This window comes from Ixodes scapularis, unplaced genomic scaffold, assembly GCF_016920785.2.
Source record: "Ixodes scapularis isolate PalLabHiFi unplaced genomic scaffold, ASM1692078v2 PGA_scaffold6__148_contigs__length_123643588, whole genome shotgun sequence".
NCBI classification, from domain to species: Eukaryota; Metazoa; Arthropoda; class Arachnida; order Ixodida; family Ixodidae; genus Ixodes; species Ixodes scapularis.
In genome coordinates this window covers 19465101-19480465 of record NW_024609881.1, presented here as the reverse complement: position 1 = coordinate 19480465, position 15365 = coordinate 19465101, and the positions used below count along the sequence as shown (strand labels likewise).

The window sequence follows — 15365 nt, the reverse complement described above, 5'->3', positions numbered from 1 at the left end:
TGTTCGTCTGTAGGTAAGGCCGAACACTGGCTCACTCTCGTGCTATCTATATTTTTTGCGTGCCTCTCGCGCATCCCTGCGTCCTCTTCTTCCTTGTGACCGTAGATCCTACAAATACTCCCCCCCTAGAGAGGAAGCGGCTTGACGAGCGTTGAGTTTTACGCTGTTTCTTGAAAACGAACTTTCTTTGGAAGTCTGTTACTCCTTAAGGGCACAGTGAGGAGATCCACGATTGAGGAAGGTTGCGGACATTCCTGGAATGCAGGCTTCAGTCGGTCGATAGACACTGTGTCTGTGCGGCCATTGATAAGCAGAGTCATGTGCTTGGCGTCTCTGCGCAGAACTTCGTATGGTCCGTTGTATGGAGGTTCAAGTGATCGCTTTACTGCATCGTTCCGAATGAAGACGTGGGAAGATTTTGACAATGCTGGACTCATGAATATTGAAGAAGGTTGTGTGGCTCTTGGGGGGCAGGGTCGTAGCTGTGCCATGTGCTGTCGTAGGCGGCTTGCAAAATCCTGTATGTCAGGAATTGCAGGCTCTGTTGCAGGTGCAATCAATTCACCAGGCAAACGTAAGGTCGTGCCATAAACAAGCTCAGCGGTAGTGCAGTTCAGGTCCTTTTTGAATGCAGAGCGAATGCCGAGGAGTACTGAGGGCAAAACTTCAGTCCAACGTGATGAATGCGTGGCTTGTGCCGTGAGAGCTGCTTTCAGTTGGCGGTGCAGTCTCTCAACCATACCGTTGGCTTGCGGATGGTACGCTGTTGTGTGAATGTGTGGACCCCCAACAGCTGGGAAAGATGGTGGAAAAAGAGAGGATTCAAATTGTCGGCCACGGTCAGTTGTGATGGCAGATGGTATACCAAAACGACTGACCCATGTGGTAATGAAGGCGTGGGCGACATTTTCAGCTGTTATGTGTGTGATGGGAATTGCTTCAGGCCATCTTGTAAAACGGTCTACGCATGTGAGCATATATCGAAAGCCTTGCGATGATGGTAAAGGTCCCACAATGTCCATATGGACATGGCTGAAGCGAGCGTCAGGTTGGGGAAAAACATCGTGAGGCGAGGTGGTGTGTCGATGAACTTTTACCTTTTGACACTGAAGGCAGGATTGTGACCACAGCCTCACGTCTGCGTTGATTCGTGGCCACACAAAGCGCGCGGTGACCAAACGCTGGGTAGCACGTATGCCAGGGTGGGATAGTGTGTGCAGCGCATCAAACACTGTGCGCCGGAAATGAGGTAGAATGTACGGTCGAGGTGTGCCTGTAGATGTGTCGCAAACTATCGTTGTAGTGCTGCCGGGAATATTGACGTCTTGTAGTATAAGAGACGTTTGTGATGAGCGGAGCTCACTTAACTCCTTGTCCGTTTGTTGAGCTTGAGCGATAATCGCATAATCGATTATTGGTCGGAATGAAGAGATCTCATTTATGTTTAATCGTGATAATGCATCGGCGACGGGGTTGTCCTTGCCTGAAACGAACCTTATGTCGGTAGTAAATTCGGAAACAAAGGACATATGACGGATCTCCCGCGGCGTATGGTTAGAGCTGTTGGATTGAAATGCGTATGTAAGAGGTTTGTGGTCGGTCCATATGCAAAACTGTCTACCTTCTAAAAAATGGCGGAAGTATTCCACGGCAAGGTACACCCCAAGCAGTTCTCTTGTATCTTGTTTCGGCTGGTGAAAATTGTTTTGAGAAGAATGAGACGGGATGCCACTGACCGTCTTTGAGCTGTTGTAGAACTGCGCCTGCTGCGGTGTCGGATGCGTCAACCATAATGGATGTAGGGGCGTTGCATCGGGGGTGAGTCAAAAGGGTTGCTTTGGAAAGAGCCTGTTTGATGGTTGTGAATGCCTCAGTAGCTGATTCTGTCCACGTAAGTTGCTCGTTCTTGCGCTTCGAACCTGCAAGAAGCTGGTTGATCGGCTGGAGTATGGCTGCGCAAGCAGGAATAAAGCGACGATAGAAATTCACAAGCCCCAGGAATTCTCTGAGCTTGGTAGTAGTGGGAGGCTGCGGAAATTTCTTGATCGCTTCGATCTGTTGCGGCAATGTCATATACCGAGGTGATTGACCTGGTGCCCCAAAAACGAGAGTTCTGAGACGCCAAACTCGCATTTAGCGGGGTTGATGACAACTCCGTACTCGCTGAGGCGAGCGAAGAGTTGGTGGAGGTGATGAAAGTGTTGTTTACGGTCCGTGCTGAAAACCAGGATATCATCTAAATACGCAAAACAAAAGGGTAGTCCACGAAGTATCTGGTCCATGAACCTTTGAAACGTTTGCGCTGCGTTTCTTAGGCCGAAAGGCATTCTGGTGTATTCGTACATGCCGAAAGGTGTTACAATTGCTGTTTTTGGTATGTCGCAAGGTTCGACCGGAATTTGATGGTACGCTTTTACGAGATCGATTTTCGTGAAAATTTTAGATCCGTGCAACGCACCTCCGAAATCTTGAAGATGTGAAATGGGATAGCGGTCTGGGACTGTCACGTTGTTGAGAGCCCGGTAGTCCCCGCAGGGTCGCCAATCTCCAGATTTCTTTGGCACCATGTGTAGTGCCGATGACCAACCACTTGTAGAGGGACGTACAATGCCTAGTTCGATCATGTGATCGAACTCCTGTCGGGCGATTTTGAGGCGATCAGGAGCGAGGCGTCGAGGTTTCGCAAATACGGGGGGACCAGTTGTTTCAATATGGTGCGTGATGGTGTGTTTAGCTGGCTCTTTCGCGTCGGATGACCGCAGCAGCTGAGGAAATTTGTCTAGAAGGGAGTTCCATGGAGCCTCAAGTATGGGTGCTGATATGGTGAGGTTGAGGGACTCGGTCTTGGACGCGATTCCGTGAACGTAGAGATGCGTTCCCGCGTCCAGGAGTACGTTTCTCCTCAGATCGACAAGGAGGCCAAAATTGCGTAAAAATCTGCTCCCAGGATGGATTGCTGAACATCATCAGCCACATAAAACACCCAACGAAACGTCCTCCTCAGACCTAGGTCGAGAGCGAGTGACCGTTGTCCATAGGTCTTGATGGCGGAGCCGTTGGCAGCTCGCAAGGGGGGTGTTTCTGTGGGGCACCGTCGGTCCTGTTTTGTTGGTGGAATCATGCTGACTTCCGCACCAGTATCAACGAGGTACTGTTGCTTAGTGGTGCGGTCAGTCACGAAGAATAGACGGCTTGTTCTGTGGCCCGCAACGCCGGCCGCCGTCAGCGCCGAGCCTGCCTGTTTTCCTGGAACGTGCAGGGTGACTCACATCTTCTAGCACGGTGTCCAAAGGTGCGGTGGTGCCAGCATGTACCGCTGCTGTTTGCAGACCTAGATCGACGACGTCGTGGTGGGCTGTCGGAGAGTTGACGCGTTGTCGGACGACGAGTGTCCAGGCGCAGCTGCTTGAGATCTTCTGAGAGGTGTGCGACAGTCGATGTCAGTACTTTGTTAGACTCCAGCAGCTGGGGAAGAGTCTCATCCAACAGAGATGTTCGGTGTGAGGGGTTTGGACGAGTTAGTTGGCAAACGCTGGGCGTGTTAACGTCCATGATTTGGTCCGCCATTCGAGCTAGAGTTTCGACGGAGTCTGTTGCTGAGGTGGAGAGAATCATGCGGACTTGAGTGGGCAGTCTCTGAAGAAATAGTTCTCGGAGTATGCTTGCGTCCAAGGTATTTGCCTTGTCACCCAATAGTTGCTCCATAGGACGAAGTAGCTCCGATGGTTTCCTGTCTCCAAGGCCCCTCTGATGTCAGAAGCTGTTGAAGTCGCCGTTGTTCGGACTCCGTCGTACGCCGTATAAGCTCGGCCTTGAGCATGTCGTACGGCATATCTTGAGGGGGTGCACGAAGGATATCCCGGACAACCGCCGCCACTGTTTGGGGCAGTGACGAGACGACATGGTGAAATTTGGATTGTTGTGAAGTTATCTTATTCTTCCGGAACGAGGACTTGATGGTCAAGAACCAAAGTTCCGAGTCCGACGACCAGAATTCCGGCAGTTTGAAATTTATTGAATCAACTGCGGCAGCTGCTGAGCTGTCTTCTGAGTGACTCATGATTGACTGCGTGAATGTGCGTCGGGTGATGGGGCGGTTCCAAGGATTTGAACGCCAAAGAGGTACTTGCCTTGACGGATGAGGACGGTGTTTTTGAGTCCGAGATGCCGGGTCACCAAATTGTGGGTTCTTATGAAAGCGAGGAGTCGCTAGCGCCACAATATATTATATTTTACATATTTACAAAAAAAGGAAATCAACCTGAAGGTTGTTCGTCCGTAGGTAAGGCCGAACACTGGCTCTCTCGTGCTATCTATATTTTTTGCGTGCCTCTCGCGCATCCCTGCGTCCTCTTCTTCCTTGTGACCGTAGGTCCTACAACCTCAAGCATGATGCCTAGAGGACAATGTCTAGGACGACCTCGAGGACAAATTCTAGGACGACTTCGAGGGCGATTTCTAGGACGACCAGGGCCCGTTTGCTGGAAGCGCTAACCGCGGCTAAAGTTAGCCGCAGTACCTAGGAGAGGGATTTTGAGATCACGTGACTGGCTCGGTAGGGATGCGGGGAAACATGGCGGTGCCTTAGTAAGTGAGCGCCGCTCGCTTTGGAACTAATATGTAGTTGTAGCTGCAATATCGGGCGCGTTAGTCAGCAACGAATGGTGCAGGAGGCTTTCGCTTTGCCTTACCTTACTTAAACCGCAAAGCATGGGCAATGACATCGCCGCATTTTTTAGATAGTGTTTCGATACTGGGCATTCCTAAGCCTAAATGAACGCGATAATTGTCGGCATGGCAACGTTTTGGAAAGCGGATTGTTGATAGCACACAAAAGCAGACAGCGTCCCAACAGACCTTTTTTCTGAATTATCCAAGCACCGAGGTGCCTGTTACGACTGTAGTTGCCCGCGTCGCACGTGCTGGCGTCTGCAGTAGTAACTGTTCTAAAGCAAAAAGCATAAAACAAATGGACCTTTTCCAAATACCGACGGCACCAGGCGGTGGCTGCACGAACTAAAAGTCGAGGAAGTGACCTACCTGCGCTACCAATCGATAATGGGAGCTACGCTACCAGTTGCTTTGCTCTCTGAGCTGCGTCGCGTGCCCAACGCGACTTTAGAGAGGGAAATCCGTAGCGTCCACCCAAACGTCGTGTTTTAGAGCGCAGCTCTTAGGGGCCCGTTCCCGGCTTGAGCGGCGTCGCCGTCGCCGTCGGCGTAACCAAGGCCATCCCAAGGTCATTTGACCCCCAAGGTCATCCCAAGGTCACCCCAAGGTCACGTGACCCCCCCCAAGGGCCATCGGGGGTCACGCGACTCCCCGAGGTCACCCCAAGGTCACGTGACCCCTTCCCCAGGGTCACGTGACACCCCAAGTCACGTGACCCCCGGGGTCACGTGACCCCCGATGACGTCATCAGTGACGTCACTGATAACGTCACCGGCATCCGCATCGTCATCATCATCACTGATGACGTCACCGGCATCCGCATCGTCATCATCGCTGATGACGTCATCAGTGACGTCACTGATGACGTCACCGGCATCCGCATCGTCATCATCGCTAATGACGTCATCAGTGACGTCACTGATGACGTCACCGGCATCCGCATCGTCATCGTCATCATCACTGATGACGTCACCGGCATCCGCATCGTCATTGTTATCATCACGGATGACGTCATCAGTGACGTCACTGATGACGTCACCGGCATCCGCATCGTCATCGTCATCATCGCTAATGACGTCATCAGTGGCGTCACTGATGACGTCACCGGCATCCGCATCGTCATCGTCATCATCACTGATGACGTCACCGGCATCCGCATCGTCATCACTGATGACGTCATCAGTGACGTCACTGATGACGTCACCGGCATCCGCATCGTCATCGTCATCATCACTGATGACGTCACCGGCATCCGCATCGTCATTGTCATCATCACTGATGACGTCATCGGTATCCGCATCGTCATCGTTACTGATGACGTCATTGGCATTGTCATCGTCACGTGACCCCCTAGGTCACGTGACCCCCACCCAAGGTCACTTGACCCCCCCAGTACCCTTCCCTCCTCCTCCTCAAGAGCTGCGCTCTAATTCGGCGTTACAGGGAGTTGTAAACGGCTTTCATTTTTCCTTTCCGTTTACTTTCTTTTTTGTGTAACACAATTATATATATGCTGCAATTACGTGTTCTACTCGTCGATCTACAGCCTCATTCCGAATTTCCTCGCTTTTTCGTTCCGACTTCCACCGCTTGGCAAAGGGCGCTCGCGCGTGCGCAGAACGCTTCTCAGAAAAGGTCCATTGTTGCCTTGCACGCGCGTTTGTTAAAGCCTTATCATGATTTTTTTACTTCGAATCTTTTATAAGAGGATGGCCAGCGCGCGCGGACCGTAGAATTACACTTCCAGCGTTTTCCTCGCGACGCTTGGATAATCTAGGAAAACGTCCGTTGGGACGCTGTCTGCTTTTGTGCTATCAATACCCGCCCGATTGAGTCAAGGCAATCCGCTTTCCAAAGACGTTGCCATGCCGACAATTATCGCGTTCATTTAGGCTTAGGAATGGCCAGAATCGAAACACTATATAAAAAATGCGGCGATGTCATCGCCCATGCTTTGCAATTTAAGTGAGGTAAGGCAAAGCGAAAACCTCCTGCACCATTCGTTGCTGACTAACGCGCACGATATTGCAGCTACAACGACATATTACTTCCAAAGCGAGCGGCGCTCACTCACTGGGGCACCGCCATGTTTCCCCGCGCATCCCTACCGAGCCCTCAATCACGTGATTTCAAAATCCCTTTCCTAGGTACTGCGGCTAACTTTAGCCGCGGTTAGCGCTTCGAGCAAACGGGCCCTGGAGGACATCGTCTATAACGACCTTAAGGACGACTTCTTGGACGACCTCAGGCATGATACCTAGAGGACGACGTCTAGGCCGACCTCAAGGACAAATTCTAGGACGACCTCGAGGGCGACTTCTTGGACGACCTCGACGACAACGTCTAGGACGACCTTAAGGACGACTCCTTGGACGACCTCGAGGGCAACTTCTAGGACGAACTCGAGGACAACGTCTAGGGCGACCTTAAGGACGACTTTTGGACGACCTCAAGCATGATGCCTAGAGTATAACGTCTAGGACGACCTCAAGAACAAATTTTAGGACGACTTCGAGGGCGACTTTTAGGGCGACCTCAAGGACGAATTCTAGAACGACCTCAAGTACGAACTCTAGGACGACCTCAAGGGCGACTTCTAGGACGCCCTCGAGGACAACCTCTCGGACGATCTCAAGGGCGACGTCTAGGACGACCTCAAGAACAACGTTTACGACGACCTCGAAGACGTCACCTAGAGGACGTCGTCCTCTACGCGTCGTCTTCGAGGACGACTTCTAGGACGATGCCTAGAGAAATTGGGCCTTTCTACTCTAGTAAAAACCAGCCCTATTGAAAATTCCATCAAGATACGTAATTTGGGACACTGACTGCCAGTCAGCAGCCCTGGTGGAACGCGCCCTGACGGTCCATCAGATGACGTCCGACTGCCACTGATGGAATGTCCCAAATTTCGTATGTGGTGGTCTTTGATGGAACATACTTGATGGAAGATGTGATTGTGATCACTGCTGAGCTGATAGGATAGGCTAACCAGATTGCAGCGTTGCCAGAGAAACTTTTACATACTTTCGACTGCCATAGGATCACTGGAAGTTAACTTGGAGGAGAACAGCCCATAAAATGACAAGTAAAATGCAAAGTCAAACCTGTTGTATCTTTATTAGGTCACGGAAAACACCTGCCTTGAGCGATGCTCGATCTGAAAAGGTAAAACAAACCGCACTGTTAGAATAAATTAAGTTAAAGCAAGTGGGAACTAAAATGGTGGAACTGATAAGTGGTGATTTGGAGATCTTGTAGCAGGTAAAAACTGGTTTTGGGGCAGAGATTCTCACTTTGAGAGCAAACAATCTTGAGCTTTCAAGTCAAACAATTTTATACAACCTCTTTAAAAGTTAGCCCGTAGAAAAAACTGCAGTTGCTGGAGCATAGAGAGACTAGTCTTATGCCTAGACGACCTGGCCTGTACACATATTTATCTACGGATTGAACAACCATACGCCGGCAATTTTGTAGACGTCTTAATTAACCTATTGGGAGTACCGATGGTGTCTTCAATCTGTGTTTGACGTAAAAAGATGTTGTGGGCAACTTTGTTGAGAGTTTGTATCACGGTGACGTAATTGCCGCGAGTTCGACATCAAACGGACACTTCTGTGTTTAATATGTCTCACAGTCCCCTTGCAGGTATTTAACCTGCTGTTGTTCATAGAACCCGCCGCTAAGCGGAGCACATAGCTATTCATTGCAATCAATATGAGCACCATTTTCACAAGACCCGACAACTCTTCGTTAGGCATCTGCAAATAATAAATTTTGCGTTTGAAGCAAATTCAAAGTGAACAGTGGTTTTGGCCGAATAATTTCGAATTGAATATTGAAGAGTTTTTTGCACCTTTCTCCACGCCTTTTCCTACTGTTACACCATGCTTAAACAAAAATTCTGCTGGACTCGCGAAAGTTGTTCCTAATTGCCCACTCATGAGCTCCGTTAAATTTAATCTAGCAATATTTATAGACGGCAGCCTCAAAACGTTCAGTACCTACATTGGGATGGAAAGCAATTGACAGATTTGACATAAAATTAAACCTATAAAGGAGCCCAGTCATACCTAATTCAGGGGATTTATATATTTTCTTCCTATACGAGAAGTTTTTTTTCACTTTTGAATTTAAAGTAAAAACACAAATAATAAACGCAGGTTTTTAGAACATCGCTGCCTAACGTATACCCTTGCATAATAGCCACAGTTAAATTTTGAAGATTTTACTACAATGTAATATCAACGATCACAAAGTTTCGTGCTTGTTGTGTGCGTTTTTTTATATACACCAGGCACGCAAGCACCATACTAGCTTGAAGGTGTGCTTTAATTTAAATTTAAATTTATTGACCTAGCTGGTATTCAAATCTATAGCAACACTAAAAGGTTTTCAACCTAAGAGGAGTGCACAACAACTTTCTTGGAATACAGAGATAATGCAAAAGCACAAACCATTCTTTTTTCTCTTGATCGATTCTTACAAAAACGACGCTTCCCCTCCATTCGAAATTTCCTTACATCTTCTTCAGGGTCTGAAATTGTGCAATCTTATATTACATTGTGGGTCATTACCGCACGTTCAATTTCGAATAAAATATATAACATTTGACCAGAAGGTCGAAAATGGTATAATAATTTGGAACCTAATGCCGGGGCTGAGGGTTTCTCAGCAATGGTGACAGGTGCTCATATTGAATTCGAACAAGGGAATTTCATCAACAAGGGCAGAATTTATAGAAAAGCTCGCATTCCGAGATGGCCACCTTGGATTGCTATGAAACGGTCCACAAGCCGAGGTGGCCATCTTGCATGGCTATAAAACGGTTCACAATGCCTTAAAATGAATGTACTTCATGACATCAAAAATAAAAAAGTGTGTACCCGTCCTTATTTCTTGTTTTTTTTTTTTCACTTTTGAAATTTGCGTTTTTTAGGAAAAAGGGGCATTCCTTTACAAACGGGCCCACGTGCACCTAAAGCATCGTTCAGAGAAACGCCCTCGATGTATGAACCTTTCGGGACGACCGTATACACTTTAATTCACAAAACGTATGCGACTCCGTTGAAGCTAGAGAGCAAGCATGCATGCTACGACAGGCAGCCCTGGCTTCCACGGACGAACGCGAGCAGCAGACATATCTGAACTACGCTCGCGGATGCTTTTTGTCTGCGCTCTTCATGAAACAATAATAATGAGGTGCGACGCAGCGGTAAGGCCAATAGCCCACACCAGATAGAAAGGTATAAATTTTTTAGCCTAAACCTCTCGGACCTAGTCAAGAGCATTTCGGTCTTGCAGCGCGAGGTTCCGACAATGAGTGCATCGCTCTAAAGAGTGCTTCGGCTGTATATGCAGTTAAACCAAGCACTCGTACATCAATCGCCGTATTTCAGTTCTAGTCACCTGCCATGTAGAGTACTTTCGCGTCGATAGAATCCTCCTTTCGTTCGAGCGTCTCCGGCCCAGTATACCTGGAACACCTTGTCGTCTTCAACTACGCCACTAAAGTTCCTTATGTAGTCGGAACTCACGACGGACTGGGTCTTGTCGAGAAGAAATTCCACGAAAACATAAGCCATTGTAGAGCAGGCGGGCAAACAAAACGGGTCGAGAGCGATCTTTCATGGAAGCTCGGCAAAGCCTCTATGGGCGAAGCGAAAGTGGCGTGTTCGGCGTTTCGGTGGGCAAACTAAACGAGTCGAGAGCGATCGAACTACATGGAAGCTCGCCGAAACCTCGAAGCGAAAGTTGAAAGTGGCGTGCTCGGCGTTTCGGTGGGCACGGCTTTTCGGTGGGCAAACTAGACGAGTCGAGAGCGATCGCACTGCGTGGAAGCTCGGCGAACCTCAACGGACGAAGCGAAAGTAGAAGTGGCGTCGGTGGCGTGTTGGGCGTGTTCGGCGCACTGGTTCGGCGTTTCGGCGGGCTTCTGATCAGGGTTGTCGGGTGTCCTGCTTGTCATATCTCTAACATTAGCGGTTTTATAGGCTCACGTCCCGAAATCGTTTTCTCGTGCACAGATTATTTACGTATCCATAGATTTGACGAAATAGTGGTACCCGAACGAACTTTACGTCCTTTGACCGTACGTCTGTCTGCACGTCAAAGCTTTTTGACGTAGAGTCAGAGACAATCGATGTACAATCAGAATCGCCACCAAGAAATCTTGACGGAATTTCGCGGCGGCCGACTGCACCAGGAAACCATCAGAAAGCCGACAAGCGGGGTCTGACTGGAGTTTGACGGTCGGTCAGAGTAACTTGTTGGCCAGTCAGATATGCTTGACGTACAGTCAGGCACAGTCAGCGGCCCACTAGAAAACATTGACTGCCAAACAGGGTTACATTGATGGATTTTTCCTTCGGGAGAGTAGAAAGGCTGGAAAGGTTGCCGCCATCTATGAGTGACGGCGGCAACCACAAAACCGGCACACCGATTTCTGTTTGCCACCGTCACTCATAGATGGTGGTAGCTGTCCGGAGTTTTGTGTCAAGATTTGTTTGCCCGCAGACATGACACTGGAGAAACTAGCCCTTAACAGCTCCGCTGTAAAATTTCGTGTTTAAACACACCTATTGTCTCGACGTGAGCCAGGTTAAAGATGCCCCAATAATCGACGTAATAGAGTCAGCCGGTTGTAACAGCGCATTTATGTCGAAGAGCGGGGACTTGTGTGGCCGCAGCGATGCTCACCTTCAACATCCTTGGCGTTCCGCTGACCGGCTCGGACATCTGCGGCTTCTGGGACAACACCACCGTGGAGCTGTGCAACCGCTGGCACGCCCTGGGCGCCTTCTATCCGTTTGCGAGGAACCACAACGCCAAGGGAAACATCGTGAGTCGAGTACCGACTTATTGCGTGTTACAATTATACTCGGCGTCACTTTCACGTCCATGGCCGCCACGGTAATTCTCTTGGCACTCTCGGCGCACTAAGAGGCAACGTGAACGACGCTGTCCGGGTATGCGGAGCGCAAGTTCGTCTGCTTCTTGCACACGGGTTGCGATGATGTCAGAACGCCCAGCTCCTATTGGATGATCGAAAAAGAAATAGCGGGTAGACCTCGAGGCATCTAGCATTGAGGTCTATCCAATATCTTTACAATCAAAGCCAATCAGAGCTCGGCTTCTTTCCGACGCCACTGCAACTCCTGCGCAAGAAGCAGACGACTTGCTATCCGAGTAAACCTTGATCTGCGGTCTGGCACGCCCTCTTTTGCGGTTGCCTGCTACGATCACGGATGAACAGATCACGCGCAAAGAAAAGCGCAAAATCCCGGCGCGTTCAGTGGGCGTGATGACTTAGACGGCGAGAGCAAGCGCTCGAAAACGACGAGCGCCGTGACGGTGCATTTTTTGGCGCTGCTTGGTTGGCTAAGGTGGATCATAGCGTCGGCTGCGGTCAGACTTCGAAGGGAAATGGATATAGGGGTTCGTGTTCACTGTATACAGGGGACTTTTCTAAAAAAGGAAAACAATTAAAAAAAAAAAGAGGCTATGAAAACAAAGACCGAAAGTTATTTCCACCAGATAAGGTTACCGACCCCGTCGGCGGATGTCAAGTATGGAGTTTAAAGTGTTCATTAGCAAATAGTGACCTAAAAACTCGCTACTTATTTTTTTATCTATGTGCTTCAGCTGGCACACACCAATTAGAAATGTGTTGCTCGTCGTCAAAATATGCCGTAGTATCGTCTCTTTTGCTGCATTTTCTAGTGCAAGTGATGAACTTTTCTTGATGATAATTCAATTAGTGCAAAGGTGCAAGCGAACTGGACAAGAATGACGATAATAAGTCCCGGAGAAGGAGAACGAGGGGGACAAAGGACAAACACAAATCTCCAAACACAGCTACGTGACTGGCGCGCTACCGAAAATGTTCATTCTTTTCCAGCTCGCTTGCACCTTTGCATTAATTTCATCTCCAACATCAACTTAAAATGCAGGCCGTTCATCCTTGTTGGTGTTAGACTAGTGGCGACAGATAAAACCTGTTTGCTCTTCTGACGCCTAACTCCTGGTTAGCTCAGTTGGTAGAGCGCTCCAGTGGAAATGGATAGGCCCCTGGTTCGATACGGACCAGGCGGATTTTGTCGGTCGCGCACCAGTCACTAGCCGTGTTTCTAGATTTTTGTTTTTCCTTTGTTTCCCTTCTCCAGGGCTTATTATAGTCAACTTTTCTTCGTTAGATTGGATTCCAAGGACAAAACTGCTTACTCGTTTTACTCAATGTTTGTCTGTATATTTGCTTTGCTGGGTTTTTTATTGTTCTGCCTATGGCTATGACTTGGCCCTCTAAAGTTGGATAGCAGGATCTTCAAACTAAATAAATTAATTAATTAATTTTCTGGTAGGCTGTCCTGTGTCCACCACACTGAAATAAAAAAAAAGTGTCGAAAACTTCGTACTGAGACAGCTGAGTAGGGCGCGCCTTTTCAATGGCCACGCGACCCTTATCGGCTCGCGGTGACCCGAGTCGTATCTCTGTAGATTTTTGTCATTAATTGGTAAAAATGGCTCAAAAATAAGGACTAGTCATTGGCCGAAATTGTTTCAATGACCTTGGGCACGATGATTGACAGCTCTTGTGACCAACCATTAGCCTCAAATATTCCCCTAGTGGAGCAGTGAGCTTAAAAAATACCTTCCAATCACCATTTCTAGGTAGAGATGTATTCAAGTATATTATTTCAGTAAGCCAGAGTTGACATGTGCGACTCTCCGTAACTAAAAGGGCAACGCACGTAACGTTTTCATAACTCGACATTCACAACGCACTCAAACTTTCTTTTGACTGCACTCGTGACCGCAGTTACGACGGAGTGGCCAGTAAAAACTGCGGATTAGGCTTCTTGGAAGTTGTGACCGAAACATCGAACACGCACCACACATTCTGACGTTCTGCATGAATAATTTCTTTTATTTAAATAAAAGAAAAGGTTCCTGCAGAACGTTACAGACTACCACGGACGTGAGGTTACGAGTTCAAAGTGACAATTAGCAAAGTAAATACCTGAAATTTTCTAAACGTTTACCCTCTTAAATAACAAAAATAAACATCGAAAATAACTACCTGCATTCATAGTAAACCTGAGAAAAGGAGTAATAAAATACGAAATTCTACCCACGGGATGTACTGTCAATGTCATTCACCAACACGCCTGCGTTTTTATTTTTATTTTCTTTGTAATATTACCTATTTAGACGGATTTAACCGGAAAACCCTAGTGAAACATTTTGTATGTATTAGAAATATGTGGGTTCAGTAAACGAATGTGATCAAATAAGATCATATAACAGCATATAAGAACCTTATAAGAACATATAAGAACAATGTAGGATTATATGAGTAGTTATAAGAAACTTCTTATCAGTTTCTTACAGTTTCCTATATACTCTTGTACGGCTCTTTAATGCCCTTATATGGTAATATTTGATCATATGCGTTTATTGGAGAAAAGTATGTTTGGCACATAGAATATATTTCACTCGGAAACCGAAAAACCAAAAACTTGAGTGGTCTTTCAAGGAAAACAAATGCGAGCTTCCCGGAAATAAATATCCCTTATCTACAACTCCATGTTGTTGTGTTTACCCAATACACATGTCGACTAAACTATCCATGATACTGCTTTCTTCGGAGACCACACCCTGTAGCTTGTTTGCTTCTGTTATCGGTGCCGGGACCCTTAGCCGGTAAAGTTCGAGATTCGCAATGTCAGCTGAATCGAGTGACTGCGGCCACCAGCACGTAAAAACAATGCCTTCGCCTTTTCCCCCCAACGGCATTACAAGCGGATCTACGCAGCGCGCCGTCTAGGCGGCCTCAGCATCGCCGACAGCGCCTCGTGGAGCGTCGTGGAACGTCATGGAACGTCTTACAACGAGCACGACGTTATCACGAGGCGTCAAGACGCAGTCGTCTGCCGCTTTGCGGTAACTTTCGTCGATCCTCTGCGCGGCTGCCGCTTGGGCGGGAATCCACTAACGATGGCGGGATGCATATATGACGTCACGCATGACGCCGTGCGCTGTCAGTTGCGTGGTACGTGTTGGCGCAGCCAACATTGGGATCAGAGACACTACTTGTTGCTTATTTTCACTTCCTTGGACGAAAAGCTAGAGGTCGCACCAGCATAGCTCTACGTGCGTACGCGGCTATAGCCTTTCGTTTCGTTGCATGCGAGATCGCGCGACAGGTTTCTTACCACGTACGTAGCCGTGCATCTGACAACGCGGCACAAATGTTACCTGTCGGAGAAACCGACTTCAGTTTCTGATTATGGGTAAATAAAGATTGCGAGCGAGCATGTTTTACTATTTGTGGAAGGTACTCATCAGTGTGAAATCAACCATTTGTACTCATCAGTGTGAAATCAGCCATATTCCCGAATTTTTTGTTGATCGACCAGAGTTGCCTTTTAGGAACTACGGGCACTAGCTTACCCCGGTCCATCTTCTTATTGCCAGTAGGTGGGTGAGACTGCAGCAAAACTCGGTAATAACCGGAAACCAAGACCGTCTTCATAATGAGATGTGACCCCTGAGTGTGAATGCGGCTAGCAATCACGGGCAGACGTAGGATTCGTGGCCATGTAATGCAATTTGATTTCAAGGGTATTCAATTCACGTGAAGTTGAAGTCCCAAACTTGTGAATTTATGGGTCGCATTAACGAAACTTATCACG

The 15365-nt window shown here is 48.1% G+C and overlaps 1 protein-coding gene across 1 annotated transcript in view; it reads left to right on the top strand.

Annotated features, from left to right (window-relative positions):
- Positions 1-15365, top strand: part of LOC8042373 (lysosomal alpha-glucosidase-like) — an 81556-nt gene that overhangs the window by 42363 nt on the left and 23828 nt on the right. Inside the window, exon 11 of the mRNA XM_040501415.1 lies at positions 11361-11512. Within this exon, the coding sequence (XP_040357349.1) occupies positions 11361-11512 (152 nt within the window). The remainder of the gene's footprint in view (positions 1-11360; positions 11513-15365) is intronic.